This window comes from Globicephala melas, chromosome 20 (assembly GCF_963455315.2).
Source record: "Globicephala melas chromosome 20, mGloMel1.2, whole genome shotgun sequence".
Lineage (NCBI taxonomy): Eukaryota > Metazoa > Chordata > Mammalia > Artiodactyla > Delphinidae > Globicephala > Globicephala melas.
Window position 1 is genome coordinate 9,797,841 of NC_083333.1, and position 27,533 is coordinate 9,825,373.

Consider the following 27,533-nt stretch of genomic DNA (forward strand, 5'->3'; position numbering starts at 1 on the left):
GGGGACATTAACAGGTTCCAGGGAATAGAATGTGGAGCCAGTGTGCAGCCTACCACACTTTGTACCAGCGTTCATTCCTTTTTGTTGCTGAGTAGTATTCCATTGTACGCATGTACCACATCTAGTTTATCCATTTGCCTGTAGATCTGCATTTGGTTATTTCTAGTTTGGGGCTATTAGAAATAAATCTGCTATGGGTGTATTCATGTATAGTCTTTGTATGGACATAAGTTTTCATTTCTCTTGGATAAACACCTGAGTAGACTTGCCAGGTTATGGGATAGGTACATGTTTAACTTTATAAAAAACTGCCAAACCTTTCCCCAAAGTGGCTGTACCGTTTTACACTCCCATCTACATTGAGTTCCTGTTGCTAGAGAGCTTTGCCAGTATTTGAATTGTCAGTCTTTTTCATTGTAACCATTCTGGTGGGCCTGTAGCAATATCTCTTTATGGCTTTAATTTCATTTCCTTGGTGAATAATGATGTTTAGAACATTTTCAAGTAGTTATTAGTCATTTGTATGTCTTCCTTTGGGAAGTGTCCAAATCTTTTGTACATTTTAAGAAATTGGATTGTCTTTTTATTTTTGAGTTGTAGGAATTCTTTATGCATTGTGGGTTTGAGTTCTTTGTCTCATATATATATATATATATGTGTGTATATATAGTTTGTTTTCAAAACAGCTTTATTGGATGTAATTCACATACCATAAAATTTACCCTTTTAAAGAGTTCAGTAATTTTTAGTATATTTACAGAATTGTGCAGACGTCATTGCTAATTCCAGAACGTTTTCCTCACTGAAAAGAAGCCCTGCATCCAGTAGCATCACCCCTCATTCTCCCTCCCCTCATCCCAGCAGGCACTAATCTCGTCCAGCGGATATCTGCAAACATTCTTCCCCATCTATAGCTCACCTATTTATTTTCTCAAATGTGTTTTATTATGAGCAGACATTTTAAATTTTGATAAAGTCTAACCTGTCCATTTTTTCTTGTATAGTTTTTGCTTTCTCTGATCTAATAAACCTTTGCCTACTCCCAAGTTGAGAAGAGAGACTTGTTTTCCTCTAGAAGCTTCATGGTTTTAGCTTTTATGTGTGGGCCTGTGATCCATCTTGAATAAAAGTTTGCCTGTGGTTTGAGGTAGAGGTTCTTTTTTTTTTTCCACTAAAGGATATCCACTTGTTCTTGCTCTGTTTGTTGAAAAGACTTTCACTTTTCTCTTCCACTTTAAAAAATTCATACATATGCGTTCTGGCTGCAGTTGCTAGGCTACTATCACAATTTGGGCTGGGAAGTGTTACTCAAATTCTCTTTGACACATGCGTATCAGTTATTACTTTACGCAGTGAAAGGAGGAAAATAAAATGTGGTTAAACATTACCTCTACAGGAATTTCAGTACTATGAGTATGAAGAGAAGTAAAGGAAATTGTGGATATAGAAGGTTTACAACAGCAGCTTATGTATATCTACTTTTTTTAGAGTATGAGTTTGGGGTATTGTCTTAGGAAAAGTATTCCCCATGTCAAATTCTGACAGAAAGATGAGCCATCTAAACAAAATAACAAATCTGTTCCTTTTGTCTTCTGTAATTTTTCCAGCGCTATTCTTTGTTCATGTCGTTCTCTCTTTCCCCCATTCCTACTCCAGCTTCCATTTTCATCCTCACATGACAGTTGAACCATTCTTCGAGGCCCGGCTCACGTGATCCTACTCGGCCGTGCTTTTCCTGGCTTTCCTAGGCTGGAACTTTGCTCCCTTCCTGTGAACTCCCGTAGACTTTTGGCATGTCCTACCCTGTTAGAGCTCTCTATCTCTCCCAAAGAAGCCATAGAATCTTTGAGGCCAGAGAGTTTTGTCATATTCAGTTGTGTCCCAACGGTACCTAGCATGGGCCTGGCACAGGGAGGACCCTTCTAATCATCGCTTAGTGAATCAGTGGGCATCTTTTCGTAAGGAAGCAGAGGAGAGGGAAATGTTGAAGGGTGACTGTTTCACTGATGGTTTGGCCAATGGCCACAGTCAGGTTGCATCATGCAGAAGACAGCCTTACCAAGAACTCAGTGTTCTCTTTTTCAAGGACAATTTAAATTGTTAGTCACTATCTCTGACTCTGCTAGAGTCTAGGTTTGCATTTAAAAGGAGCTCCGAAATGAATATTTGGACACTTTAAATCCAGAATCATGAAATCCTCATAAGAACCCTCTGTTTCTAATTGTTCTGATTGTATGTTCAGTTGCATCACAAAAACCAAATTTAAAGTGATTTTTGAATTGTGCAGTGTCGAACCTATATCTCTTATCTTCTCTTTTCTGAAATCAATTGAAAATTGATTGTACTCTCAGTAATATTTTCTAATATTCTTTTATTTTTTAGGTGTTGGGGGTAGGAGTTTATTAATTAATTAATTTATTTTTGCTGTGTTGGATCTTCGTTTCTGTGCAAGGGCTTTCTCTAGTTGTGGCAAGCGGGGGCCACTCTTCATCGCGGTGCACGGGCCTCTCACAATCGCAGCCTCTGTTGTTGCGGAGCACAGGCTCCAGACGCGTAGGCTCAGTAGCTGTGGCTCATGGGCCTAGTTGCTCTGCAGCATGTGGGATCCTCCCAAACCAGGGCTTGAACCCGTGTCCCCTGCATTAGCAGGCAGATTCTCAACCACTGCACCACGAGGGAAGCCCCTGTCAGTAATATTTTTACAAAAACTGACTTATGCAGTATTTCTGAGCATAAAAAATCATAAGCATATAAATATGTGAGTCAGAGATTCTACATTTTTTAATTAGTTATCTATTTTATGCATATTAGTATATATATGTCAATCCCAATCTCGCAATTCATCCCCCCCACCCTGCTTTCCCCCCTTGGTGTCCATATGTTTGTTCTCTACATCTGTGTCTCTATTTCTGCCTTGCAAACTGGTTCGTCTGTACCATTTTTCTAGATTCCACATAAATGCGTTAATATACGATATTTGTTTTTCTCTTTCTGACTTACTTCAGTCTGTATGACAGTCTCTAGGTCCATACACATCTCTACAAATGACCCAATTTCATTCCTTTTTATGGCTGAGTAATATTCCATTGTATATATGTACTACATCTTCTTTATCCATTCATCTGTTGATGGGCATTTAGGTTGCTTCCATGACCTGGCTATTGTAAATAGTGCTGCAATGAACATTGGGGTGCATGTGTCTTTTTGAATTATGATTTTCTCTGGGTGTGTGCCAGTAGTGGGATTCTACATTTGAAATGCATTTAAAATGATAAGTAATCCAAAACTCAAAAGAGCGGTCAAGGCTGCAAGGTATAGTTAATAAGTTAAATGTTTTGACTATCATCATGCAGATTTTTCCAACGAAGCCCAGAGACAAATCAGCTAATTAAGTGTTCAGGTGTGAGTGGTTTTTTTCCTTCTCCAGCAATCAAATCATTTAAAGGTTAAAAAACAAACCCAACTGCTTAAGACTCCTCGGAATGGGGGCTGGATCCTAATGGAACCTGGCTTTGCACAGACCTCTTCAAAGAGTCTTCCAAAGAGCTGACAGAAGCTTTTAAACAAGTTCTTTATTTCTTAAAACTGACTCCTCATTGGTTTGTTTCTTGGTAACTTTTATTTTTTTATTTTTTAACGACAGTCCCCTTAATATTATTTATTTATTTATTTATTGGCTGTATCAGGTCTTAGTTGCGGCGTGCGGGATCTTCTGTTGCAGCACGTGGGCTCCTCGCTGCGGTGTGCAAGCTTCTCTCCAGTTGTGGCGCGTGGGCTCTCTAGTTGTGGTGCGTGAGCTCCAGAGCACACAGCCTCAGTAGTTGCGGCGCTTGGGCTCTCCAGTTGTGGTGTGCAGGCTCTGCACTTGTGGCGCACAGGCTGAATTGCCCCGCAGCATGTGGGATCTTAGTTCCCCGACTAGGGATCGAACTGGTGTCCCCTGTATTGTAAGACAGATCCTCAGCCACTGGACCACCACGGAAGTCCCTCTTGGGGACTTCTAAATTCCCCTTTTCATTTAAAACAAGGGCACTTTTTTCCCTTTGTACTGCTAATGCAACCTTTATGCTTAAGAGATGTGCCCATGACTTCCTCACAGGTTATTGGCCACCAAGACAGCTCTGATATATACACCAGCATTTCTTTATATGCAGTCATTTTATGCTTCTCCTTTTCTAGACCAAAAAATCCCAGCAGTAAGTGAAAGGCGTCTTTCTCCTCATCCAATCAGGATCACAAAGACAGCAGCTCGCAAAGACCCAGATGTGAACATCGTGTTAGAAAGGCCCTGCAATGGCACGTAAGTGGTAACGAGACTGTATGATTTCATTGTAGTTGGTTGCCTTTGATGTTGTTAGATTTCACATTCCTTCAATTACCACAAGACAGAGAGAGATTCTCCTTTTGACCAAGATCTTGACAAACTCCAAGATGGCCCAGTAAAATAGGAGTGCTTATAAGATGGGCATTGAGTGTGTTGCATCTTAAGGATCCTTTCAGTAACGTTTAGCTGGTTTTTACGATTGAAAGCATCACACTGGCACAGGTGATTGTGCAGGTAATTACTGCAAGATCTGCTTTAAGAGTTCTTTTGTCCGTGGGACACATGTTCCTCCTGTGTGGAGGGTTAGTCCGGTGTAAAGGAGAAACAATGAGTGGTGATAAGATGTTGCGTTTTGTTCAGTGTGAGGAAGGGAAATGGAGGTAAACCTTTGGTTGTCAAACCATCAGGGTGAATTAACAGTTTACCCTCGCTTGCAGATGATTTTGAATGCTCTCATCATTTTTATTTGCTCTCAGTTCCCTAGATGAAAGTGTGGGAACAGAGGAGAGACCGGAAAAAAGAGAGAATCCCCTTCTCTCCCTTTCAGAAGATGCTCAGCAGAAGGAAGGCCGAGCTGCCCTCTTTGTCCCGCGGGGCATGCGGCGCAGCATTGGTGACTACTGCCGCCGCTTCGAGCAGTACCTCCGGGTTACTGCGCACGAGGCTGTGGGCTCCTTCAACCCGTGGCTGATAGCTGAAAGGTCAGTAGGTTTGTGCTTTGTTGAGGAACTGGGTGCCACGTGTCAACTTACGGAAAGGCTGGAGAAAGGCCTGGCCAGGGTCTCAGGCCGTGCTTTTGCGCCCTGGAGTTCCAGTGGCTGCTTCGGGGCTAGTGAACAGGCTTTCGCTGCTAAATGCCTCTCTTCAGGGAGAGGAGATGGGAAAACTGCATGGCTGATGACATCCAAAGGAGCGTTCTGCAGACTCCCCTCCTTAGGTAGAGGCACAATATTCAAGACAGGACAGGTTTCCTGTTGCTGTTACTGAGGGCTGTGTCATCAGAGAACACAGATTATTACTGGGCAGGAAACAGTTATGATCATGAAATCTTCACGTTCGGGACAAACTTACAGTAGGGGGCTTCCCTGGTGGCGCAGTGGTTGAGAGTCCGCCTGCCGATGCAGGGGGACACGGGTTCATGCCCCGGTCCGGGAGGATCCCACATGCTGCGGAGCGGCTGGGCCCGTGGGCCATGGCCGCTGAGCCTGCGCGTCCAGAGCCTGTGCTCCACAATGGGAGAGGCCACAACAGTGAGAGGCCCCGCGTACCGCAAAAAAAAAAAAAAAAAAAAAAACTTACAGTAGGGGCAGCAGGCCTACAGACTTTGCTACACTTAACCTCCTCCTTCTGGCTGTCACCTCCCCTAAGAAGGGGAGTTTTGTGGAGTCAGAAAACAGTCCCACTGCTACTAAATATTTGAAGAATGGGTAGCCTTCTTTTACGTAAATAGTTAATTGAAAGATGTGTGTAAATTCCTTCTCTTAAAATGGAGCCCAAATTTAAATTCCTCATGAGCATCACTTTATTACATACGTGCAGATAATCTTCATCATTGCGCCAAGCAGTATACCATGATGACATTTCTTTCTTGAACAAGTTTCAAACGTATTCCAGGATTTAATAACTGCCTCTTTTTAATTTGCCTATTCTTTTATGTGTTTGTTATCGTTTCCCACATACTAGCCAACACGTCTGAACATAATTTTCCTCATGATCAGATATGTTGATTAATCTCTGTTTCTCGCCTCCACCCCGACTCTTTCTCCTGAGGCCCTCTTTCCTTCTGCCTCAGTCTGGCCCAGCCGCTTTCTAGGTCTGCAGTGTGGTTCTGGTCCTGGGAACCACACTGAGTATGCGATTCTCCCTCCCATGTTAGGATCCTTGTTTTCTGTTTGCACGTGTCCTCCTCTTTCTTGGTTTACTCTCTTACTCTGATGGAGCCTATACTGCTTTGTGTATTAGAGGACATTTCTTGAGACTTAAAATGTTTGAAGGTGTCTATCTTCATACTTGATTGATGATTTGGCTCGGTTTTAAATTACTGGTTTATTACTTTATTTATTTATTTTTGGCTGTGTTGGGTCTTCGTTGCCGCACGCGGGCTTTCTCTAGTTGCGGCCAGCAGGGGCTACTCTTCATTGTGGTGCGTGGGCTTCTCATTGCGGTGGCTTCTCGTTGCGGAGCGTGGACTCTAGGCGCACGGGCTTCAGTAGTTGTGGCTCACGGGCTCAGTAGTTGTGGCTCACGAGCTCTAGAGTGCAGGCTCAGTGGTTGCGGTGCACGGGCGTAGTCGCTCCGCGGCATGTGGGATCTTCCCGGACCAGGGCTCGAACCTGTGTCCCCTGCATTGGCAAAAGGATTCTTAACCACTGCACCACCAGGAAAGCCCCAAATTACTGGTTTATTTTTTCCAAAGAATATACCTTCCTTTTATTGTGGGGGTCAAGCAGGGATCGTCAGGTAGCTGCCAGGAGCAGACGTGGAGACCCATCAGTCTAACTGCTTGTTCTGCAGATTCTCAGCCAGTTGCTTCATTTCCTACCGGATCCTTCATTCCACTTTCATGGTTCCTGGTTCTCTTACTTCCAGAATCTTTCTGTGAGACGTGTTTTGTGAGATCAGCTTGCTTTTCCTTGGCGTCTCCCTCTATGTACCCTAAGGTGTCAGCTTCCTCTGTATTTTTCCTCTGTACCGCTGAGTCAATTTTGATTCTTCCATGTGCTTTTTATCTTCCGAAAATCTTGGACATTTCTCATCTAGTTTTGTCTTTTTCTCCTTGCAGATTTCTGTGTTCATTTATCTCCTTTTATTTTGGTGGGCTTTTGGGTGAGATCAGAGATGATCACTTATGTTCTATCTCTCAGGCTTAGCCTGAAGTCCTGGGACTTCTCTTAATATACATACCCTTCAAAGCATATGAGACCCTTTGTTCTGTTGAGACGCGCATTTATTTTCTGGAGAGGAGAGTAGGTACACTTGACTTGCTTCCGTGTGTTAACACGCAGTCCTGTAGCATACTCACTGGTTTGCACAGAACCTGTCTGGATTGGTTAGGCTAACTGGCATCTTGGGAAGTCCAAAATAAGCTAAGGAAGATAGACTGTTCCTTGTATGTTCTTACCACTTGATTAACGATACATTTTGTTCATAGTTGTTTTGTAGATGTAGGGAAAAGCTCTCTCAGTTTATAAGGACTAATAGGTTAAGATGTTGAGGTCAGATCTATTAAAATACGCCTGAATTTCACGGATGTTCTCTTCTCCTGTCCTTGACCCTCAAGTGACAGCACATCTAAATATTCTAGCTCTGTTTTTGATCTCCCTTGTTTTGTTTCTTAATTTGAGTGTTCCAAAGATGAGAAGTATATTGATCAAATCTTGAAAAAGTATCCAAAGACAGTTGACTTCATCTGATAGCCTCTGGGTGAGGGAGAAGTAAGCTGAGTTTTTCTCCTTCTTTTAATGTCTCCACTCCTCCCTCCACGAGAAAAGCACTGTTCCAGTGGTCAAATGGGGCAGGTGATATAAACTGGATGTAAATAAAAGAGTCATTCTGGAAGGGAAGGCTTAAGGTGATAATGCTTTTAATGAAAGCAAACTCTTAAAGGTTCCTTGTTTGAAAAACAAATCAGGAGACTTCTGGTTGAAAAGGTCAGATTGAGGGCTTCCCTGGTGGCGCAGTGGTTGGGGGTCTGCCTGCCGATGCAGGGGACACAGGTTCGTGCCCCGGTCCGGGAAGATCCCACATGCCGTGGAGCGGCTGGGCCCGTGAGCCATGGCCGCTGAGCCTGCGCGTCCGGAGCCTGTGCTCCGCAACGGGAGAGGCCACAACAGTGAATGGCCCGCGTATCGCAAAAAAAAAAAAAAAAAAGAAAAGAAAAGGACAGATTGAACATATGATTTATCTCTACTCCCTATATCCCTAGCCCACTCTGTGCCACTGAAAGACTAGATAAAAGGCATGAAACCATAGATGACAGCAAATAAGAAATAGCAAGAAAATTTTGAAAGCCACAAAGCAGTTAGAGAAATGGCAAGTGACTTAGCAGACCAGAGAGAGCCAAGTGCCTGATGAGGGTGGAGCCAAGACCCTGACTGATTTGTGCAGAAGAACCTTGGTGAGACTCAGGAATGAGGAGCACTAGATGCGTGGGTCCAGGGGAGTCAGAAAGTAGGAGGCTTAGTTGAAACTCTCAGTCTTGGATATAGCAGATTGCTAAGAGACCCAGACATTTGCTGAAAACCATGAAAGCTACATAGGCTATTATAACAGAGAAAACATCTGCATAATAGGAGTTCCAGAATGTGAAAACAGGGAAAAAGGAGGAATGGAAAATTATTGAGGAAATACTATAGAAAAATCCCCAGAAGGTTGTTAGTCTCTAGATTGGAAGGGTTCGCCAGTTGCCCACTGTGAGTGAGTGAGTGAGTGAATAAATAAACAGAACAGAACACATCACGGCATGCTGTTGTGCAAAGCATAGGTGGGCATCCCAATGTAAGGAGAAGATGACAGAAGGTTCCAGAGAGTTAAAACTGGGCACATTCAAATAATCAGAAATGAGAATGGCATATTGTTGTCAGTAGCAACCCTGCTAGAAGATATTAGAGCATGCCTCCCATATTTACCCTAGAATTCTGTGCTCAGCTAAATTATTGATTAAATAAAAGGGTAGAATATAGACAGTTTAAGGTATGCAAAGTGTCCAAAAATGTAGTTCCCATGCACTGTTTCTCAGTAAGCTACCAGAAGGTGTGTACCACCAGCACAAGGTGCACATTGAGAAAGAGGAAGACGGGATTTAGGAAACTTAAGACCCCAACGTGGAACTTGCAAGAAAATGGGAAGAGCTATTTCTGAGAGAATTTTTCAGTGAGCATAGAAAGCAGCTAGTCTAGATTGGAGTCAGGGGGACAGAGGGCTCCAGGAGGAGTAGTTTCCAGCAGGGGAAGCCAGCGTGAGGAAGGTTAAAAAAGAAGAAGAAAACAGATACATTACCTCATGTGTTTGAATGTATTGGGAGCACCTTTGTGTTTCTCTCATAGTTTGAGGATGAATTAGTGATAGGAATATAGAAAGCAAAGCAAGCATAAAAACAAAGTAATCACTTCTGCTTCTAGTAATGACACAGTTGGTAATTTTGGACCGCCTCTCCCACTGAGGATAACTGTTAATAGAAAAGCTAGATTAAAAATAAAACGTACATGCTTGAAGGCACCAGGAAGTTAACTAGGTAATGAAGAATAACTGGGCCAGGATCCTGAGGAGACAGAGACCCAGGGAGGTTAGCCCTTGTCTGGCACTGGATTGGCGGTTCTGGAGGAAGATGAATGGTACTTTCAGTGGCCTTTTCAGATCAGAGGACAGAGGTGGAAATTAAGGGCTTGCCAAGGGCGGGGAACTGGCCTGATGAACTTCCCTCATTTCTGATTGGGACCCTGAAGGGTGGCACTCTGGAATAAGGGTGACCGGGAAGCCGGCAGGCCCTCTCGGGACTCCACTCAGTTCCACGTCATCTCACTTCCTGAGATTGCGTTGAGGTGATTCTAGATTGTTGCCCCGCAGGCACCGAGCAGAAGCAAACTTAACATTTCTCCGAAAATTTATAATATCATCTTAGGATTGAAATTATTTCTGCAATTTTCAAATTCAGTGTCTGGTATATGGTAAAAAAAAAAAAAAAAAAAAAGGCAGGCAACAGAGAGGCATGACAATAACAAGAACCAGACCCACAGCAGCTCCACATATCAGAGCCACTGGGCACAGATATTGGAATAACTGTGCCTACTATGTGCATAGAGATAAAGGACACACTTTAGAATTTTAGCAGAGAACTGGGAACTAAACTAAATCCACGTGGATGTTCGAGAACTGAAAAATACAAATTCTGAAATGAGCAGCTCATTGGATGGGCTTAATAGCCAATTAGACACATCAAAAGAAAAGATTAGAGCCTTTTGGCTCTCTGAGCAGCACCATGGCGTCAGCAAGAACAGGCGTCTTATGAAAGGCAGCCAAAAGGGAGCCAAGAAGAAAGTGGTTGACCCATTTTCTAAGAAAGATTGCTATGATGTGGAAGCACCAGCTATGTTCAATGTAAGAGATATTGGGAAAACACTAGTCACGAGAACTCAGGGAACCAAAATCGCATCTGACGGCCTCAAGTGTTGTGTTTTTGAAGTGAGCCTTGCTGATCTGCAGAATGATGAGTTTGCATTTAGAAAATTCAAGCTAATTACTAAGGATGTTCAGGGCAAAAACTGCCTGACTAATTTCCGTGGCATGGATATTACCCATGACAAAATGTGCTCCCATGGTCAAAAAAATGTCAGACCATGATTGAAGCTCACGTTGATGTCAAGACTACCGATGGTTATTTGCTTCATCTATTCTGTGTGGGTTTTACTAAAAAATGCAACAGTCAGATTCGGAAGACCTTTTATGCCCAGCACCAGCAGGTCCGCCAGATCCGCAAGAAGATGAGGGAAATCATGACCCGAGAGGTGCAGACAAATGACTTGAAAGAGGTGGTCGATAAATTGATTCCAGACAGCATTGGAAAAGACATAGAAAAGGCTTGCCAATCTGTTTATCTGCTCCATGATGTCATTGTTAGAAAGGTAAAAATGCTGAAGAAGCCCAAGTTTGAATTGGGAAAACTCATGGAGCTACTTGGTGAAGGTAGTTGTTCTGGAAAAGCTACTGGGGACGAGGCAGGTGCTCGAGTTGAACGAGCTGATGGACGTGAGCCAAGGATCTGCTGAAAATTCAGACTTTTAATGGTGACAAAAGATCTTATTTATGAAAAAAAAAATTAGAGACTTGGGACATAGGACAGAAGAAAATATCCAGTGTGATGCACGGAGACACACAAAAAGATGAAAATAAAGAAGAGAGGATGAGGGACGTGGAGGATAAAGGGACAAGGTCTAATATCCATGTGGCTGGAGTCACAGGAGGAGAGGAGAGAGGGAGAATGGGGCAGAAACCACATCCATAGAGAGAACGGCTGATAACTTGCCCAAATAACAAAAGACATCAGGCCGTAGATTCAAGAAGCTCTAAATGCCCCAAGCAAGAAAAATAAAAGAAATCCATATGTAGCATATCACAGTATTGCTGGAAAATGAAAGACAAAGAGAGAATCTTAAAATCAGCCAGAGGAAGGAAAAAGGAGAAACAGAAACAATGGAAGCTGGATGACCTGGTGTATTTTCTAAAGTTCTAAAAAGAGAAAGCTACCAATCTGGATCTAAGCCCAGTGAAATGTGTTTCAAGAAGGAAGGCAATAAAGGTTCTAAACAAAGCTGAGAAAATTTATTACCAGTAGACCGTCACTATAGGAAACATTAAAAGGGTATTTTTCAGGCAGAGCAAAAACAGTCACAGATGAAAAGTCAGAAATACGGGAAGGCATGAATTAAGAAAAAGTCAACATGTAGGTAAGTGAATATTGACTGTATAAAACAAAAAACTGATGTCTTATGGGTGTGTGTATGTATGTATATATACATCTGAAATCCACGACAAAAATAGCATATGAATTGGGAAGGGGATAAATAGAGTTAATATTCTAAGAAGGTTCTTGCATTGTCTGGGAAAATGGTAAGAATATCAATTAATGTTAGACTCTAAGTCAAGGATGCTTATTGTAATCTAGAGTGGCCACTAAAAGAATAGTAAGAGTGTTTAAAATCCAAGTTAATAGTGAGGAAAGAATGTAATTTAAACAATCACAAAAAAAGGCAAGAAAGAAGAGAGAACAAATAGACAAATAGAAAGTACGTAGTGTTCTAGTAGTAGAAGCTCAAATATATCAGAATTACATTAAGTGAAAAAGAACTATACCCACCAATTAAAAGACGAAAGATTGTCAGATTAGCCAAAATAAAACTGGGACAGGAATTGGGGTAGAAGGGATGAGAGAAGGGGAAGGACACTTATCTTCGTTTACCTCTTTTGTATAATTCTGACTTTTGGAACTGTTAATGTTTCCTGTACATCCCTCCAAGTCATCAAGGATGGGGGCGGGCAGTGAAGGTTGACCCTAAATTGGAATACAAAAAGAAATATGACACTAACTGTATTTCCAAGAAATAACCATACTAAAGGGATACATACAGATAAGGCCTTGTCTGAGTTACTTTTTTTTGTTTGTTTGTTTTGTTTTTTTTGCGGTATGCGGGCCTCTCACTGTTGTGGCCTCTCCTGTTACAGAGCACAGGCTCCGACGCGCAGGCTCAGCGGCCATGGCTCACGGGCCTAGCCGCTCCGCGGCATGTGGGATCTTCCCGGACCGGGGCACGAACCTGTGTCCCCTGCATCGGCAGGCGGACTCTCAACCACTGCGCCACCAGGGAAGCCCCTGAGTTACTTTTGAATGCAGTATTTTGACTCTGTACCTTCTGGCTAAAGACAAAAAGACTGTAAACACATATTAGATTCTAATAAGTAGGTTTCTTTTACCCAGCAGCGTGGGTTAACAATTCTAAAACTACTTTCTCTATATTTTAGGGTTGATCAAAGAACTAAGTATATTGTGAATAATGAGAGCCAGGTTTCTGGGGGAAGGCTAGAATGAATCCCCTGTTTAGAAGTGGGATTGGAGGTATTATGAATTTATGGGTTTTGTTAGATATAGAAATAGACATGGGGTGTGTGTCTATGTGTCTGTTTGTCTGTCCGAGTCTGTCTGCTGAGAGGGCCTAGAAGCGATGGCACACTTAGTAGCAATGAGCACACTTAGTACCCAGATTTTGGTTTCTAAATACTCTTCTCCATGAAAAGGTACCAGGGCTCCTTGGAGAAATAGCCGATTCCAAGACTGGGGCTGGGAAAATGTAAGATGAGGCTGAAACATCATCTTGTGGCAGAAAGGAAGTGTTCAAAGAATGATGGGGACGTGTCAAGAGGACCTGGGAGCTGGCTTGAAGGGGCTCCTACTGGCCAATCTGGGACACTTTGAGTATCAAAATAAGTAATAATAGAAACAGATTACAAACTGTTGAATAAAATAAGAATGTGTAGGACCAAGCCGATATAAATACATAAATAAGTAATAGAGAAGGGAAAGCTCTTCCATGTAGTTGGGAATGACAGAATTAGAAGATCAGTGTTGGCAACCCTGGAATAATTGATTCAGCAAGTTTGATGAGAAACAGGATATTTACATAGTCTCGAAGTATCTCCCTGCAATATAAGTATTAATTACAAAGGGAAAATAGTGACTTTACAAGGGAGAAACCTGGCAGACATCAGCGTAACTGTGTGATAGAAATTAGCACTCATCATAGTAAGACAAATAGATGTATTGAGGGACACAGTATCCCTTCTGGACATTTGTCCCCAAAATGTAGAACCTGAACCTGACAAACCCAAATTGAGGGACATTCTAAAACAACAAAAAAATAGCCTTTACTCTTCAAAAAATGTTCAGGTCATGAAAGACAGATTGAAGAACGATTCTAGATGAAAATTGACTAAAGAGATGTGGCCACTGAGTGCAACATGTCATCCTGCATTGAATCCTGGACTAGAAAATGTTTTCTTTTAAAGGACATTTTTTGGACAGTTGGCAAAAATTTGAAAAAGGTCTGTAGGTAAGATTAGATAATAGTATTGTATCCGTGTTAATGTTAAGATTTTTATAATTGTGTCAGGGTTATTTAAGAGAATGTCCTTGTTTTTAGGAAATGTACCCAGAAGTACCTGAGGGATATCAAGTCTGCAACTTACTCTCAAACAGTTTGGAGGCGGGAAAGTGTGTGTGTGTATGGGTGTGTGTGTATGTGTGTGTTGAGAGGAACCTGGAATTTCCTGCCCCCCGCCCCACAGAGAAGGCCCACACCCTTTTCCTCTGTCAGGCAGTTGGGTGGCTGTAGGAGGGAGATCTGGATTGGGGCTGGGTTGCAGCTAGTTAGTTTCCAGTCACCTCTGGTTTCAACCATCTCAAGGGTGAGGTCCGCCCCGTGTGTATTACAGGCCCCTCCCTCTAGCCTGACTTTGGGATCTCAGCACCACCATTTTACTGTCTAGGAAAGCCAGGCTTCTCACCTTGTTTTTCTTCTTTAAAATTATCTTGGCTATTCTTGGCCTCTTGAGTTTCCATTTAAATCTTAGAAGTGACTTGGTAAGTTCCTCAGCTGAGTAACAGAATGGCTCCCATACTTGGCTGTATGTACCTTTAGCTGTGTTGTTTGTCTTCCAGCTTTGCAGAAGAGCTTGTAGATGAAGCTCTGGGGGCCGTGGCTGCTGAATTCCAGGATGTGTGTGAAGATTATGCAGAAGCCGTGTTCACCTCAGAATTCTTGGAGGCGGCTACATAAAGGCTCTCCAAGGCAGGGCCCCCAGTGTCACTGGTGAGGGGGCGGCACCACCCTTTCTACTAGCCACAGGAAATCTTTTTCCTCAGCTGTCCATCCAGGCCCAGAAGGTGCTTCCCACTGAAAGGAAGGAAGTGACAGTGAGGCCATCCTCACTTTGCATCTTCTCATTGTCAGAGCAATGGTTCTGGTAGTTTAGGATGGACTGTGTTATATTTATCAGTGCCCAGGAAACGTGAATCAATTATGACAGTATAATATTTGCTGAATGTATAATTTTCCCATTGAAATACCATGTTCATTACACTGGCTCAGTTTGGTGATCAGAGCGTTTTGAAAGATAACAGATAAGTCTTCACACAGGGATTCAAGTTGCTGTTGATCTGTGGGTGGCCTTGATGCCAGCACAAGTGCAATTACTCTCTGGTCCCATCACCTGGCTCGTGTTTGCTTCTTTGACAGTTTCCTACCAGGACACCTGTCCTGCCGGGTTACAGACTTGTGTCGAGCACAGGACTTAGTTATGCTGCCAAAACTGCTCCATCATTAAAATAGGAACCCAGCAGTTATCTGTGTACAACAATAAACACACATTTCTCTAATTCTCAGTTGCTAGGTGCTTCTTCACATTTTGAGTTCCTCAAGTCTTTTGTCGCTGTGGGTTGACATATTCTGATATACAGAACTCTGAATTCAGAGGAAGTTTGAGGACATCAGGAGAGGCCGGCCTTCTCTGGGGCCTGGTCAGAGGTACAGAGCTCACCCCCCTCTCTGCTGAGGTCACAAGTTGCTATGTTTCCACACCAAAAAGGAGCCTGTGTGGGAGGAGAAAACAGATCTGGGTAGCGTGAAGACCACAGGGTCTCCCCCAAGAAAGGAAGAAACTTTAAGAACCACAATAGCTTGGTCCTCGAACGTCTTATAAGTCATATTTTACCAAGAGAAAAGCCTCTGTGTTTTCAGAAACTCTGGATTCAGAAAAAGAAAAGGAATGTGTATAAAATAAGGCCACTGCCTCGAAAAAGTTTCCCTCACTTTTTTGCCTGGGGCTTGGTGAAAGAAATGTGGAGAACGAGTGACGTGAGACATACCCCACAGAATAATGTGAATCCTTTTATAGCACATATAGTGTTGTCATCTGGGATTTTTCTCTGAAGTACAAGAATTTCAGGTGATAATTTAAACTGCTTGATCACACTTATTTGTGCAAAATTGATTTTTGTTTAATGTTAATGTTTTCCTGCTTAATTTTATATAAACTCAGAATTTAAAAGACTTCAAGGGAAATTAAAGGTCCTCTATTTGAGGAGTTATATATGTACACTTGATAGGAGTGTCTGTTATTGATAATTTGTGTGGCAGTTTTTACTGTGCTCATTTTTTAAATAAACTCAATATTTTAAAGTATGTACATGTCGGTTTGAAAAAATTTACATCTCCTTTTTTTTTCCAGGCAAAGTGAAATGTGATTTACAGAAACCACTGAGAATACTTTTATGTTTAATATGAGCGTACTGGATTATTTGCCACCTCTCACCACCCCCAGAAAGAAATAAATGATAATAAAAGCTAACATTTTATTGAGCACATACTATGTACCAGGCATAGCTCTAAATGCCTTCCCTGTATCAACGTACTTACTCCTCATATCTGTGTGTGGTAGATACCATTAATACGCCCATTTTGTAGATGAATCAAATGAGGCACAGAATGGGGAGATAATTTGATCACATAAGCCTGTATTCAGCAGCACCGTGGTCATGGATTCACTTACTCCCATAAAGATAGGTGTCAGAGTTTTGAGAGTTCACTCAAGTGCATCCTCCTGCCTCTTCCTGTGTCCGCTCAACATGTCTTAGACGCTGTTGTCTGGACCAGTCCTTTCCTAAGCACCTCCTGTCCGCTGAAGAGTCAGGTCCAGACTCCTTTGCTTGCAGATCTTTCCAGTATCTCTCCTGCTCCTCCCACCGGCTGGGTCTCCCTGTCTCTGGCTCCTGTGGGTGAGGCTTACACCTACCTCCGTGTCTGCTGTCTACTTTATAGCCCTGGCCCACAGTGAACCTCCTCGTCCAAAGCATTCTCCAAAGATGCAAAAATAAATTGCAAGAAATAAAAACTTTCATTTGAAAATGGAAGTTGAATCCTTAAAATATAAATTTTCCTGTTTATAGCCTTGCAGTTATCCCAGACCTCTAGAATTTTTGTTCTTCATGAGCAAAGGCTGATCCTGTATAGGTTATTCTCTAATCCCCTCCAGTTTTCTCCTGCCCTATTCATGCATTATTTTCAGAAACAGAGAAATGCATGGGTGTAGTATTTCTGCGTTACATAGGCTGTCCCAGTGGACGGACATGCTGAAATTCCTGATCTGTCCAGCTTCACAGCTCTGGCCCTAGGGGGTCTTACCTGTTTACATGCTTGCCTCTAGTCTGTACAGCTCCTTGAGGGCAAGGCCTCTGCCCAGCATGTAGTTAGTGCTCAGTAAATTCTTTTGAGTTAATGAAAGAAGGAAGGCACACTTTTTCCTGGGGTCGGTTTTGGTTTGCGATGGGGGTTCTATCACATCTCTGCAGAGTCCACAGACATCTCTGTTAATCTTTTGTGACCTGATGTAGGATGTCGCCTGTGAGGAGCTGCAGATCCCATCTCCGAGGTGCCGATGCATCGGGGATTCCAACTCAGAACTTCCAGAACTGCTGCAGAGTGGGCTTGGCGGGGGCCCAGGGCTCGGGCAGAGGGCAGAGGAGTGGATGCGGGACCGCAGCAATGACTGCCTTGATGCCGGGGTCCCTTTCCCCTCTGCCTGCTGGTGCTGGGGGCCGGAGGGGAGGCGGTGAGTAGCATCCTTTCTGCCTCTCCTCCCTCTCTTCCTTTGCTCGCAGTTCCTGCTTCCCTGAAACCGAGGGGAGTGTGTGTGCAGGGAGTGGGCAGCCAGAGGCAGTGCCTGGAGGAGGCATGAACTGTGCACTGGTGGGTCTGGAAGGCAAGAGTGAGCGTCGGAGCGAAGCCCCCAGGGCCCAGAGGAGAGGAAGGGGCTCTAAGCCCGGTCGGAAAGCTTCCGGTTTTCTCTGTGGTGCCATGTAAGTTTCCTTAACTCTTGAATGTTTCTGAGGGAGTGTTTTAGCAACTTGAGGGAGTGATGAGAATTCCCCGCAAACCCTGTAAATCAGGGGTGTCTGCTCACCACGCACGGGTCACCGCAGGAGCGTCCTTTGGGAGGGCCAGCGGGTTGGAGAGCTCTCGGTTCTGGGGGCTCATGAGAAGCAGCAGGAAGGCAGCGGTGTGACCACTATCTTCCTAAATAGTGGCCTCTCCCATTCGCCTCTGCTGGCTCAAGAGCAGAGATCTCTCATCTGTTTATTAGTTGGTTGAACCTAATAATGAGGGCTGGCCTGGAAGGGCTTCCACCAGACGTCCTGAGGGCTTCCCTCGGTCGGGGCCCCAGGGAATCCCATGTCGGCCCTGGGCTGGCTGTCAGGCCCACGTGATGTCAGTCGACTCGTCCGTCAGTGCGGGTCCCACCCTGACCAGGCTCGCAGCTCTGATAATGACTCTGGGCTGGCTGTGTGGCCAGGCCTCCTCTTTGCTTTGCGGCTCCGGTTCTAGGTCCCTCTTGCCAGCCTCCCCAGGGCCCTGTTCCTGTGACACTGGGCCTGCTCTGCTCTCCCCAGTCTTCCCAGAGCCTCAAGTGTGGCCTCTGACCCTCAGCCTGGAACAGGGAGCCCCGAAGTTGCCCCCACCCTCTCTGATGAACCCCCTTTATCTGCTGCTCTTCCTAGAGTCCCCTTAACTGTTTCTGTGCTCCATCTGCCTGGTAACCCTGATCGATTTTTCTTGAACCAAACCTGCTGCCTCTCACCTTTTTCTCTGGCTGACTTTCCATCCACCCAGCGGGACTTTTCTTGTGGCTGAGTCCATCCTTCCCCCCACTGAATCAGATCCCCCACCCGCATGCCCCAGCAGGTGTCCGGAGGTTGGGCTACTCCATGTCCCGACGCCACGAAATGAGTAAGACGCCTGCGCCTCCTACCCTTCTCTGAGCTCCAGCTCTCCCGGGGGCTGACTGAGGGGCTGCTCCCCTCCCATTCTGCTCTGGATCCAAGAGAAGTCACCCTGTCCCAGAGCCCCTCTGTCACAGCCTTTGCCTCCCCAGGCCCTGTCTCCCTTTGCTTCCATTGCACCCCTCCCCCGGGCCCCTCGGCACCCCCTCTGGGTGTGTCTTCGCACCTTGTGCCTCGCCCTCCCCTCCCCAGCCTCCCTCACTGCCCCCTCCCTGGACCAGAAGCATTTCCCTTCTGCTCTGGTTGTCTCCCTGGAATCTTCCATCCACACACTGTTCCTCTGTCTTCCCTTGGGTGGGGGTGAGGTCAGCCTAAGGCCTCCCACTGTGGGCGCCATGCCTGTGTCTAGAAGCTTGCTCTGTCTCTATCCACACCCGGCATCCCATTTGGGAATGCGAGAATTCCAGCAGCGTCCGGCTCTTGACACACTGTGATCAGATCCTGGACACTTGGGCTCTGCCATCTGCCCCACAGCTCCAGGATTCCCTAAGCCTGGGCTGAATTACCTGGGAGGCCCCCAGCAGATGATTCCTCGAGATGGCATGGGAGGCTGGGAGTCCAGAGAGCTGGGGAGATGAGGCTGGCCACCAGCACCTGTGCAGCCACTTGTCTTTATGGCCCCTACAGACCGAGCTCCAGGGCCAGGCCCAGGAGGAAACATGGTTCTCCTTAGCCATGATTGTCCAACACAGTTCTTGGAGAGTTACTGAGAGGCCGAGAGAGGTTAAGTGAATATTTGGGGTTTAACCCCATCCCACATCTACTCAGCACTTTACAATTCACAAAATGCCTTTCAATACATTCCCTTCTGTCTTTCAGTCACTGTAGCCACCCTGCATTGTGTACCAGCAGTAACACGGACTGCTTAAAAATGTGAGCCACGAGTTAAAATCTCCTGGGACCTCCATGCCTCAGTTTCCTCATCTGTGAAATGGGGATAACAGTAGTATCCACCCAGGGTTACTGTATGGATTAAGGGAAGTAATCCTTGCAAACATTGAGAAGAGCACCTGGCGGATAGTAAGTGCTCAGCAAGTGTTCACTCAGGTTTGTCACTGAGGACTTAGGAGGGGGATGCTTGTGGCTGTTCTCACAGCCTTCTTTCTGAAGTGCTCTCCTTGCCTCTTTGCTCTTGTTGTGTTCTTCCTGCCTACAGCCCTGTGTCTCTTCTTGCCTTGCCCTCGAAGCCAAACACTTGGCAACAGTTAGCCATTCCTTTGGCTGCCCTGAGCCACACAGCTGGTTCCCCCTCCAGCTTATCCTGCTGGGCCGCCTCAGAGAGATGTCCCTTTTGGCCACGGGACTAACTGCACCGTGGACAGTGGTCCTGTACGCTTTGCTCTAGGGCTCCCAGTGCCACCAGAACCTTCTGAACTGGACCACATCCTTAAGGGGCAGGCAGATGAAGTATTACTAGCCTTGGGTTTTTTTGTTGTTGTTTTGTTTTTTGGCTGCGTTGGGTCTTCTTTGCTGCGTGCGGGCTTTCTCTAGTTGCAGCGAGCAGGGGCTACTCTTTGTTGTGGTGCACAGGTTTCTCATTGCGGTGGCCTCTCTTGTTGTGGAGCACGGGCTCTAGGCGCGCGGGCTCAGTAGTTGTGGCTTGCAGGCTCAGTAGTTGTGGCGCACGGGCTTAGCTGCTCCGCGGCATGTGGGATCTTCCCGGACCAGGGCGCGAACCCGTGTCCCCTGCATTGGCAGGTGGATTCTTAACCACTGCGCCACCAGGGAAGTCCACTAGCCTTGTTTTGCAGATGAAAAAAATAAGGTCTACCGAAATGAAGAGGTCATGTGGACACACAGTGACAGAACCAAAACTCAATCTGCATCTTTTGACTTCAGACCTAGTGACCTTTCCATTCTGTAACACCATTTGGTCTTTCTCTCAAGCAGATGATTCTTAGGTGGTCTAGAAAGTCTTAGCAGATGTAACTGTAAGTGGTCCTGCACTCTGGTCCTGCACTCTGCCAGACACTAGGCTTAGTTTGGGGCCTACAAAGATGACTAAGATGCATTTCCCACCTTCCTGACACAGCGTCCCCGCTGCCCAGAGCTGAGCTGCTGCCTCAGTTTTCATCATCTGCCTCCCTCATCCCCTGCGCTCCTGCTGGGGCTGACCCCTCCCCAGAGCTCAGCCCGCAGAGTAATGATAATTGTCCACTGCTTGAGTGCTGACCAGGTAGGTGCTTTATGTACACGATCTCATCTGAGTCTCACACTAAACTGAAATAGAGATTATTAACCTGTTTTCCAGATAAAACTGAAGCCAAGTGAGAAGGAGATTTTCCCAACGAGACAGTGGTTCTGGGTCTGCTTACAAATTTGGGCTCTTCCCAGTGTACCGCCGTGGACCCCCCTGGGCCCTGGCATCCTGCCTGCCGCTCAGGCTCCTCCCCCAGCACCTCCGGCCGGCCGGAGGCTGGGCATCCGCTCAGAAGGCAGCCGAAGCCACAGCTGCGGCCTCGCCTCCTGTGCCCGGAGCATGTGCCGAATTGGACATGCTGGTACAACCCTCGCCTGGGCGGTACCTGGGCTTTTGCTCTACCTGCCAAGCACTGTTCCCAAAAGGCCTCTGCCCTGTGCAGGCCAGCCTCAGTGGCAAAGCCAGTGTCCCCGCCCTCCGGTCTAATTTCCTCCTTTGCCTCCTCAAGGCATCATTCTCAGGTAGCCCCTCCCCACATAGCGTCATGCGGGGCCCCAGCGGCCCCAGCTGGACATTTTTCCCCTTGGCAACCTCAGCAGAGAGAAGCCCTTCTCTCCCAGGAGTGCCACGAAGGCTTCAGGGTCACTGCTCATTGGTCTGATGGGCCCAACCCACGGAACAGACCCATCCCCGACCTAATGCCTGTGCTCTGATTGGTCAGATCTTAGTCACATGTGCATCTGGAAAAGAGGATGGATCAGCAGCATCCCAACCACATGGACTGAACATGGAGAAGCGGCAGCTTCCCAGAGGAAAACAGAGGCTGCGTTACCTGAGGCTGGAGAGTCTGCCAGTGCGCACTACAAAAAGTAGCATGTCTTCTTAAGACTAGGTCACAAGACACATTTTAATTTTCATTAACAGTCATGCAAAGTTTACTACATCTATGGAAATCCAGAGATAAGTAAGGCACAGACCCTCGTTAAGCGAATGAAAATTAAGGTGAAACAGAGGGAAGCAACAGAGCATGGTTGTGCGTTCAAAGGAGTGACTCATTTTTATTGAGCGAAGGTTGCAATCCTGGTGGTCTTCATGGAGGACATGGCATTTGAATGAGACCTTGAAAGAAAATTGAAACTCTAGTAATTTTAGAAGTAGGGGAAGGCCCCTCCAGGCAGAGGGAACAGCAAGGGCAAGGATCGAACTCTCGAAAGGGAAGGGCATATGCGAATATAATGCGATTAGGCTAAGGTGCTAGAGGGGTTTAGCCAGAGCTGAGACGCCTGCACTGGGAGCCTGTGTGCCCGAGACTGAGTGCATCTGAGGCAGTGAGGAGTGGCCTTGGCAGCTCACGACTCCTGCCGACAAAGAATTTTTGTCCGGCTTCAAGAAGATGCCCTTGAACAGAAACAAGCAGTTTCCCTGGGAGAGCGTCCACCCTCGCTGCCCTTGAAAGCAGGATTTGCCCCAGATTGCCCCTTGCTCAAGCTTCCTAATCTTTATTCTGTTTCCAGATGGGGGGAGTCTACTGGGAGCCCCAGGCCCCTGCCAAGTGCTCCATCTGTACTTAATCAATCCCTCCTCTGAAATCCAATCCGTCATAAATTCCAGCCTCACAATAAATGTGCCGAGAGGTCTGGAGGGACGGGCTTTTATAGTGAATGAGAAACAGAATCGCTGCCCAAACTGTTGAACTGAGAACAATGGGGATCCGAAGGAGGTGCCGCAAGAGGGGCAAATATTGAAGGCTGCGCAGCAGAGGGGGAGCCCACGGAGCCCCGCCCGCCCGGGCCCGCTGCACCCTCGGCTTGTCCTCAGCCTGGTCTCCTCGCCTTTATTAGCTCTTGGTAATGGATTTTATATCTGCTCCGTGTGACGGAGGAGTCTGGGCAAGCCTCAGAGACCTGCAGAATTTCCTCCCGGCCCGCCAATGAGAAGCCGGCAGCCTCCGTCAGCCGCGTAGGTGGCTCTCCAGCCAACATTTACTTTAGTGTCAAAAAGAAATCCCAGGCATGTTTGGAACAGATGCAGGGCCCGCTGAGCCGTGGGGTCTTTGCGAGGACAATCTAGGCCGGGCCTCAGGGTGTCGGCCTTCCTGTCAGTGTTGATCCTGTCGTCCTTGCCTGGAGAGGGCACGCTGGGGCCTGAGACCCAGGCGTCGGGCACTGCTGCAGCCCTGTGACCTGTGGCAGGCGTGGCAGAAGGCCACCTTGCCGTGGGAGGACACAGGGATGCGGGCTTAGCTCTGCCAATGCTTTTAATTAACTCACATAATCATTCACAGGTTAGACACGAACATGCCCCAGACTCCCCACACTAACTCAGGGGGCCTGTATCCCATCCGCACAAAGGGATGGACGAAATAGGAGTTCTTGCTGTTTCAGGAAAAATCCCTTTAAAAATCTGGAAAAAGCTATGGGCCCTTTCCTCAGAAAACACACACACACAGACACACACATGTACACACACAAACACGTGTACATACATATACATGCGCGCACACACATTATATGCACACATACACATATGTGCATGTACACACACACACACACACACACCTGCAGTGCCATGTCAGGGGGCTGGCAATCCCCAGATCCAGGCTGGCCCGGATGCCTGGTTAAGGAGCCCTGAACTGAATGATTCTGGGGTCCGGCCTCTTCCCCTGTAATTCTCTCCGAAGCCGTCTAGGTACAAGCCGTGCCCCCATCACAAAGCATTTTCTAACCTCTCACTCTGAGGTAGACAGAGGAGGGTTTATTACCCCCTTTTCTGCAGAGCGGGGACGGGTCTGATAGGAAATCAATAGTGAAAGTGGGGCTCATCAGCTCCACCAGTGTTTCCTCTAACTTTTTTAGGCCATGCTCCCTTTTGATGCACAGAAAAAAACCTCATTTCCCCACCCTAGGAATTTCTAATAACTCATGGTGGGGAGGGGAGCAGAAATCTACTGAATCTTGGGCCAAGTTGTTAAATTTTACTCTCTATAGCTTGAAATATAATTTGAACTCTGAAAACCATAGTTGTGCTTAATTCCCAAGTATGAACTATTGTAACGTTGGAACATTTAAAACCATACAGCCTGCGGCAGCCTGGACTAAAAAGCACTGTGAAAGGACTGACAGCCTCTCCACGTAGTTGTGCGGTTAATCCAGCCCCTTCCCAGAACTTTCCTGCCGGGGACACACCAGGACCCTCGTGCATGGAGGATGCCAGTGCCAGATGACTCTAAACAGCGACAACAGCACTCTCCTGAAGACTTTCAGAACCCTTAACTTCGGCAAGTCTTCAGGATTGAGTTTTGGGGGGATTGCAGGGGCTATGTCATCCATGAGATGACGCAGCCCCCAATATCCAAGTGATTTGGAATGCACGATGCAGCCTTTCATGTGGGACATTCCCAGTGCCCTTGGAATAGAGTCCTGGGAATGCAGGAGCCCATCTGCCATGGCAGGATTCTCAGAGCTCCCTCTCCCACTGCTGGAACCTGGGACGTGCTGCCACGTCCCAGCCTTGGCCAATCAGACCTGGCTTGAATGAGTGGTGCAAAGATGAGGTTCCTCTAGAACCCACGCAGCGGTGGGGCTGTCCAAGGTGCAGGGAGTGACCCTCGGGCCAAATTGTTCTGCCACGAGATGGCTGTTGGGCTTTACAGTTCTCTGCCCTCTGAGCTGCCTTTGTTCCTGTCTGCTCTCCAAGCCTGTCCCTGCAGCCTCAGCCCCGGCAGCCCGCCAATAAATTCCCTTTTGCTTAAGAGAGCCCGAGTCTGTGCCTGCTACAATAGGAAGCATCCATGTTGCATGCACACCGTCTGGACCTCGTGTTACTTCCGCAAGCAAATGCTACCTGGGCGCCAGCAACACCCTCACTTCTCCTGGCAGGATGGGGTGGAGGGGGTCAAAGAGAGTAGAAAAGACTCCTTTCCACAAGCTAGCAACACTCCCTCCACCTCCACGCAGGAGTGTGAGGAGAGAGCCCTGAGAGATGAACCTGGAGACCCTCTGCCACCAATGCCCTGTTTTTTGTTTTAATAAATTTATTTATTTTATTTATTTATTTTTGGCTGTGTTGGGTCTTCGTTGCTGTGCGTAGGCTTTCTCTAGTTGCGGTGAGCGGGGGCTACTCTGTTGCGGTGCGCGGGCTTCTCATTGCGGTGGCTTCTCCTGTTGCAGAGCACGGGCTCTAGGCGTGTGAGCTCAGTAGTTGTGGCTCACGGACTCTAGAGCGCAGGCTTAGTAGTTGTGGCACACAGGCTTAGTTGCTCCGCGGCATGTGGGATCTTCCCAGACCAGGGCTCGAACCCGTGTCCCTTGCATTGGCAGGCGGATTCTTAACCACTGCGCTACCAGGGAAGCCCAATGCCCTGTTTGTGACTCCCCGCTTCCCACCCCCGGTACCTGGGGCCCAGCTTCCCCATCTGTATAGTGAGGTGCTGGGTCCGCTGAGTTGGAGTTGTATGAGGTGAGTGGAGTCTGGAGGTCCTTCCAACTCCAGCCCTGAGTCCAGATACCCTTCAAACTGTCCAACATCCTCAGAGGCATAGACGAACAACCTCCCAGCCCCCGCCCACCTAGGACTCACTCCCCTAGGACTCTGAGTCTGAAAACAAGCAGTGTCTTGACCCCTACCTGGCATCGGTCCTGTGCGTCACATTCTGGAGCACACCCTTCATCCCTCTCTCTCCCTTATACATTTCATGACCAAAAGTCAAGTCTTCCCGTGAATACGTTCCTTGTAGTCTTTGCCTTCCTGCCTTTAGAAATGGATTTGCATAAAATAACCAGAGGGGATTTCTACAGCTGCCTCTTTATTCACCTGCAGCCCTTCTAGGCCAGGATGTTTCCTTGATGCACTGAAATCCTTCAGCCGGTAATTTAATTGACACCTGCCCAGTGCAATGTCTTCCCCTGTGGTTTACTGGCAGCGGCTGGGCTCGGAAAGGGATGTTTCTGTCTTCAAGAAAGGCCTGGAGTCCCTGGAGCGTCCTTTCACTCAGCGAGTAATCTAGTATATCTTTAATAAGTGGAGTCAATTCACTTTCAAAACCCTCGTAAAATTCAGCCTTTTAGTCACTCTGACCTGAAGCATTCAAATTCCAATAAGAATAGATAGCCCCAGCAGCACCCACCCACTCCAGCCAGGGGATGAGATCCGGCCAGGGGATGAGATCTGGCCAGGGGATATGGGCCGATAGCCCCAGGAGGCCTCTGCCTGGGCCAAGGCCGCAGCATCTGTGCCCTGGAGACTCCTGCTGGCTCAGCTTCTTCACCTGCCAGAGCATCTTGAATGTGGGCTTTGGAAAACCACGGGGTCAGAGCCCAGCGGAAAGGTTCTGGGAAACCTGTGAATCTAGTATAGACAGGGCAGGGCGGTGAGCTGTCTGAGGCTGTACTTGGAGTTAGTGGCAGAGCCTCAGCCTCTCAGTTTCCTGTGTCTTGCTTTTGTCTTATTTAGGTTAAGGTGAGAATCACAGGCATCCTAGGGCTTGGGTTGGAATACTTGGTCCAACCACTTACTAGCTGTGTGACCTAAAGAAAGATACCTAGCCTCTCTGGGCCTCAGTTTCTTATCTGTGAAATGGGGATGGTTAGAATAATGCCTCCCTCGTTATGTTGCTATAAGGATTAAATGAGGTAACACATGAAAAGTACTTAAAACATTTCCAGGTACATAGTAGTCACTCAGCAAATCTATTCCTGTTATTGTTGTTATTGTGTTGTTGTTACAGCTGGAGAGAAATAGAGCAGATGTGAAGAAGAGCTTCCCAGCTAGCCTAACAGAGAGAGCTGAAGGTTGTAGCAAAGTCTGGAGGCAGAAGGATGGACAGAATGACCCTTTCTTAGGGGTTCCCTCCCTCCAGTGACTCTGTATTGGCTTCTTTTCAGCAGCAGTGTGGGGTCCTCTCTGGGGAGTTAAGACTAATACACTTTGAGATCTGTATCAGCAAGTACAGATGATGCGTCTGTGGAGAGGGCGGGGTGGGGCAGGTCTGCAGCGGGAGCTTATATCACACTCGGGCCATGGGGGCTGCCAGGGTTTATTCCTGGTGAATAGGAGGCCTTTCTCTGCTGACTTCAGCTCAGACTGCCCACCTTCTTCTCCATCCCCTCCTGGGGAGGCTTGTGGTGGGTACCACTGTGCTCGGACCTGGAGGAGAGAGATGAAATTTGTATCACAGGCCGAGCTGCCTGCTCAACGAGGCTTCAGCTGCCCTGCTCTCTCCGTGGGAGACAGGGAGTGTGGAGTGTTCTGAGCGGATGGAGACTGGGCTGGAAGTCAGAACAGTCGGGTTCTAAACTAGGACAAGGCCCTTCCCTGCTCTGGGCCTCGGTCTTAATATCCATCAAATGAGGGTATTGGCAGAACACTCTCTCGAGAGCAGCTTACTGATGCGGTGATTAGGGAAATCTGCGTGTTCCCAACGGCCCTACAGTTCCAGTGCTGTGTATGTGCCCCAGAGAATCTCTGACACAGAGAAACCCAAGAAATGCGGGGGATGTTTGTTACAGCAGCATCTGTAGCAGCGAAGGGCTGTGAAAACTAAATGCCCATCAAGAGGGGATGAGGAAATACAAGATGAGGTCTTATCACACTAGGAAACATTATCATCGAAAGGAACCCGCCAAATCCATAAATATCAGTATGAATAGATCTGAAAACAATATTAAAGGGGGGAAAGTGAGAAGCAG

The 27,533-nt window shown here is 46.8% G+C and overlaps 1 protein-coding gene and 1 pseudogene across 8 annotated transcripts in view; both read left to right on the forward strand.

Moving 5' to 3' along the window:
* KIAA0753 (KIAA0753 ortholog) overlaps positions 1–16,076 on the forward strand; it is a 60,635-nt gene extending 44,559 nt beyond the window's left edge. For 7 of the 8 annotated variants that reach the window (XM_060291177.2, XM_060291176.1, XM_030861678.2 and 4 more), the window contains 3 exons: positions 4,180–4,300; positions 4,801–5,025; positions 14,532–16,076. In XM_060291177.2, the coding sequence (XP_060147160.1) occupies positions 4,180–4,300; positions 4,801–5,025; positions 14,532–14,649 (464 nt within the window). In that variant the 3' untranslated portion in view covers positions 14,650–16,076. The remainder of the gene's footprint in view (positions 1–4,179; positions 4,301–4,800; positions 5,026–14,531) is intronic. The other variant, XR_004040634.3, reaches the window with a different exon arrangement.
* On the forward strand, positions 10,050–12,554 carry LOC115855925 (small ribosomal subunit protein eS1 pseudogene; annotated as a pseudogene).
* Positions 16,077–27,533: the final 11,457 nt, after the last annotated feature.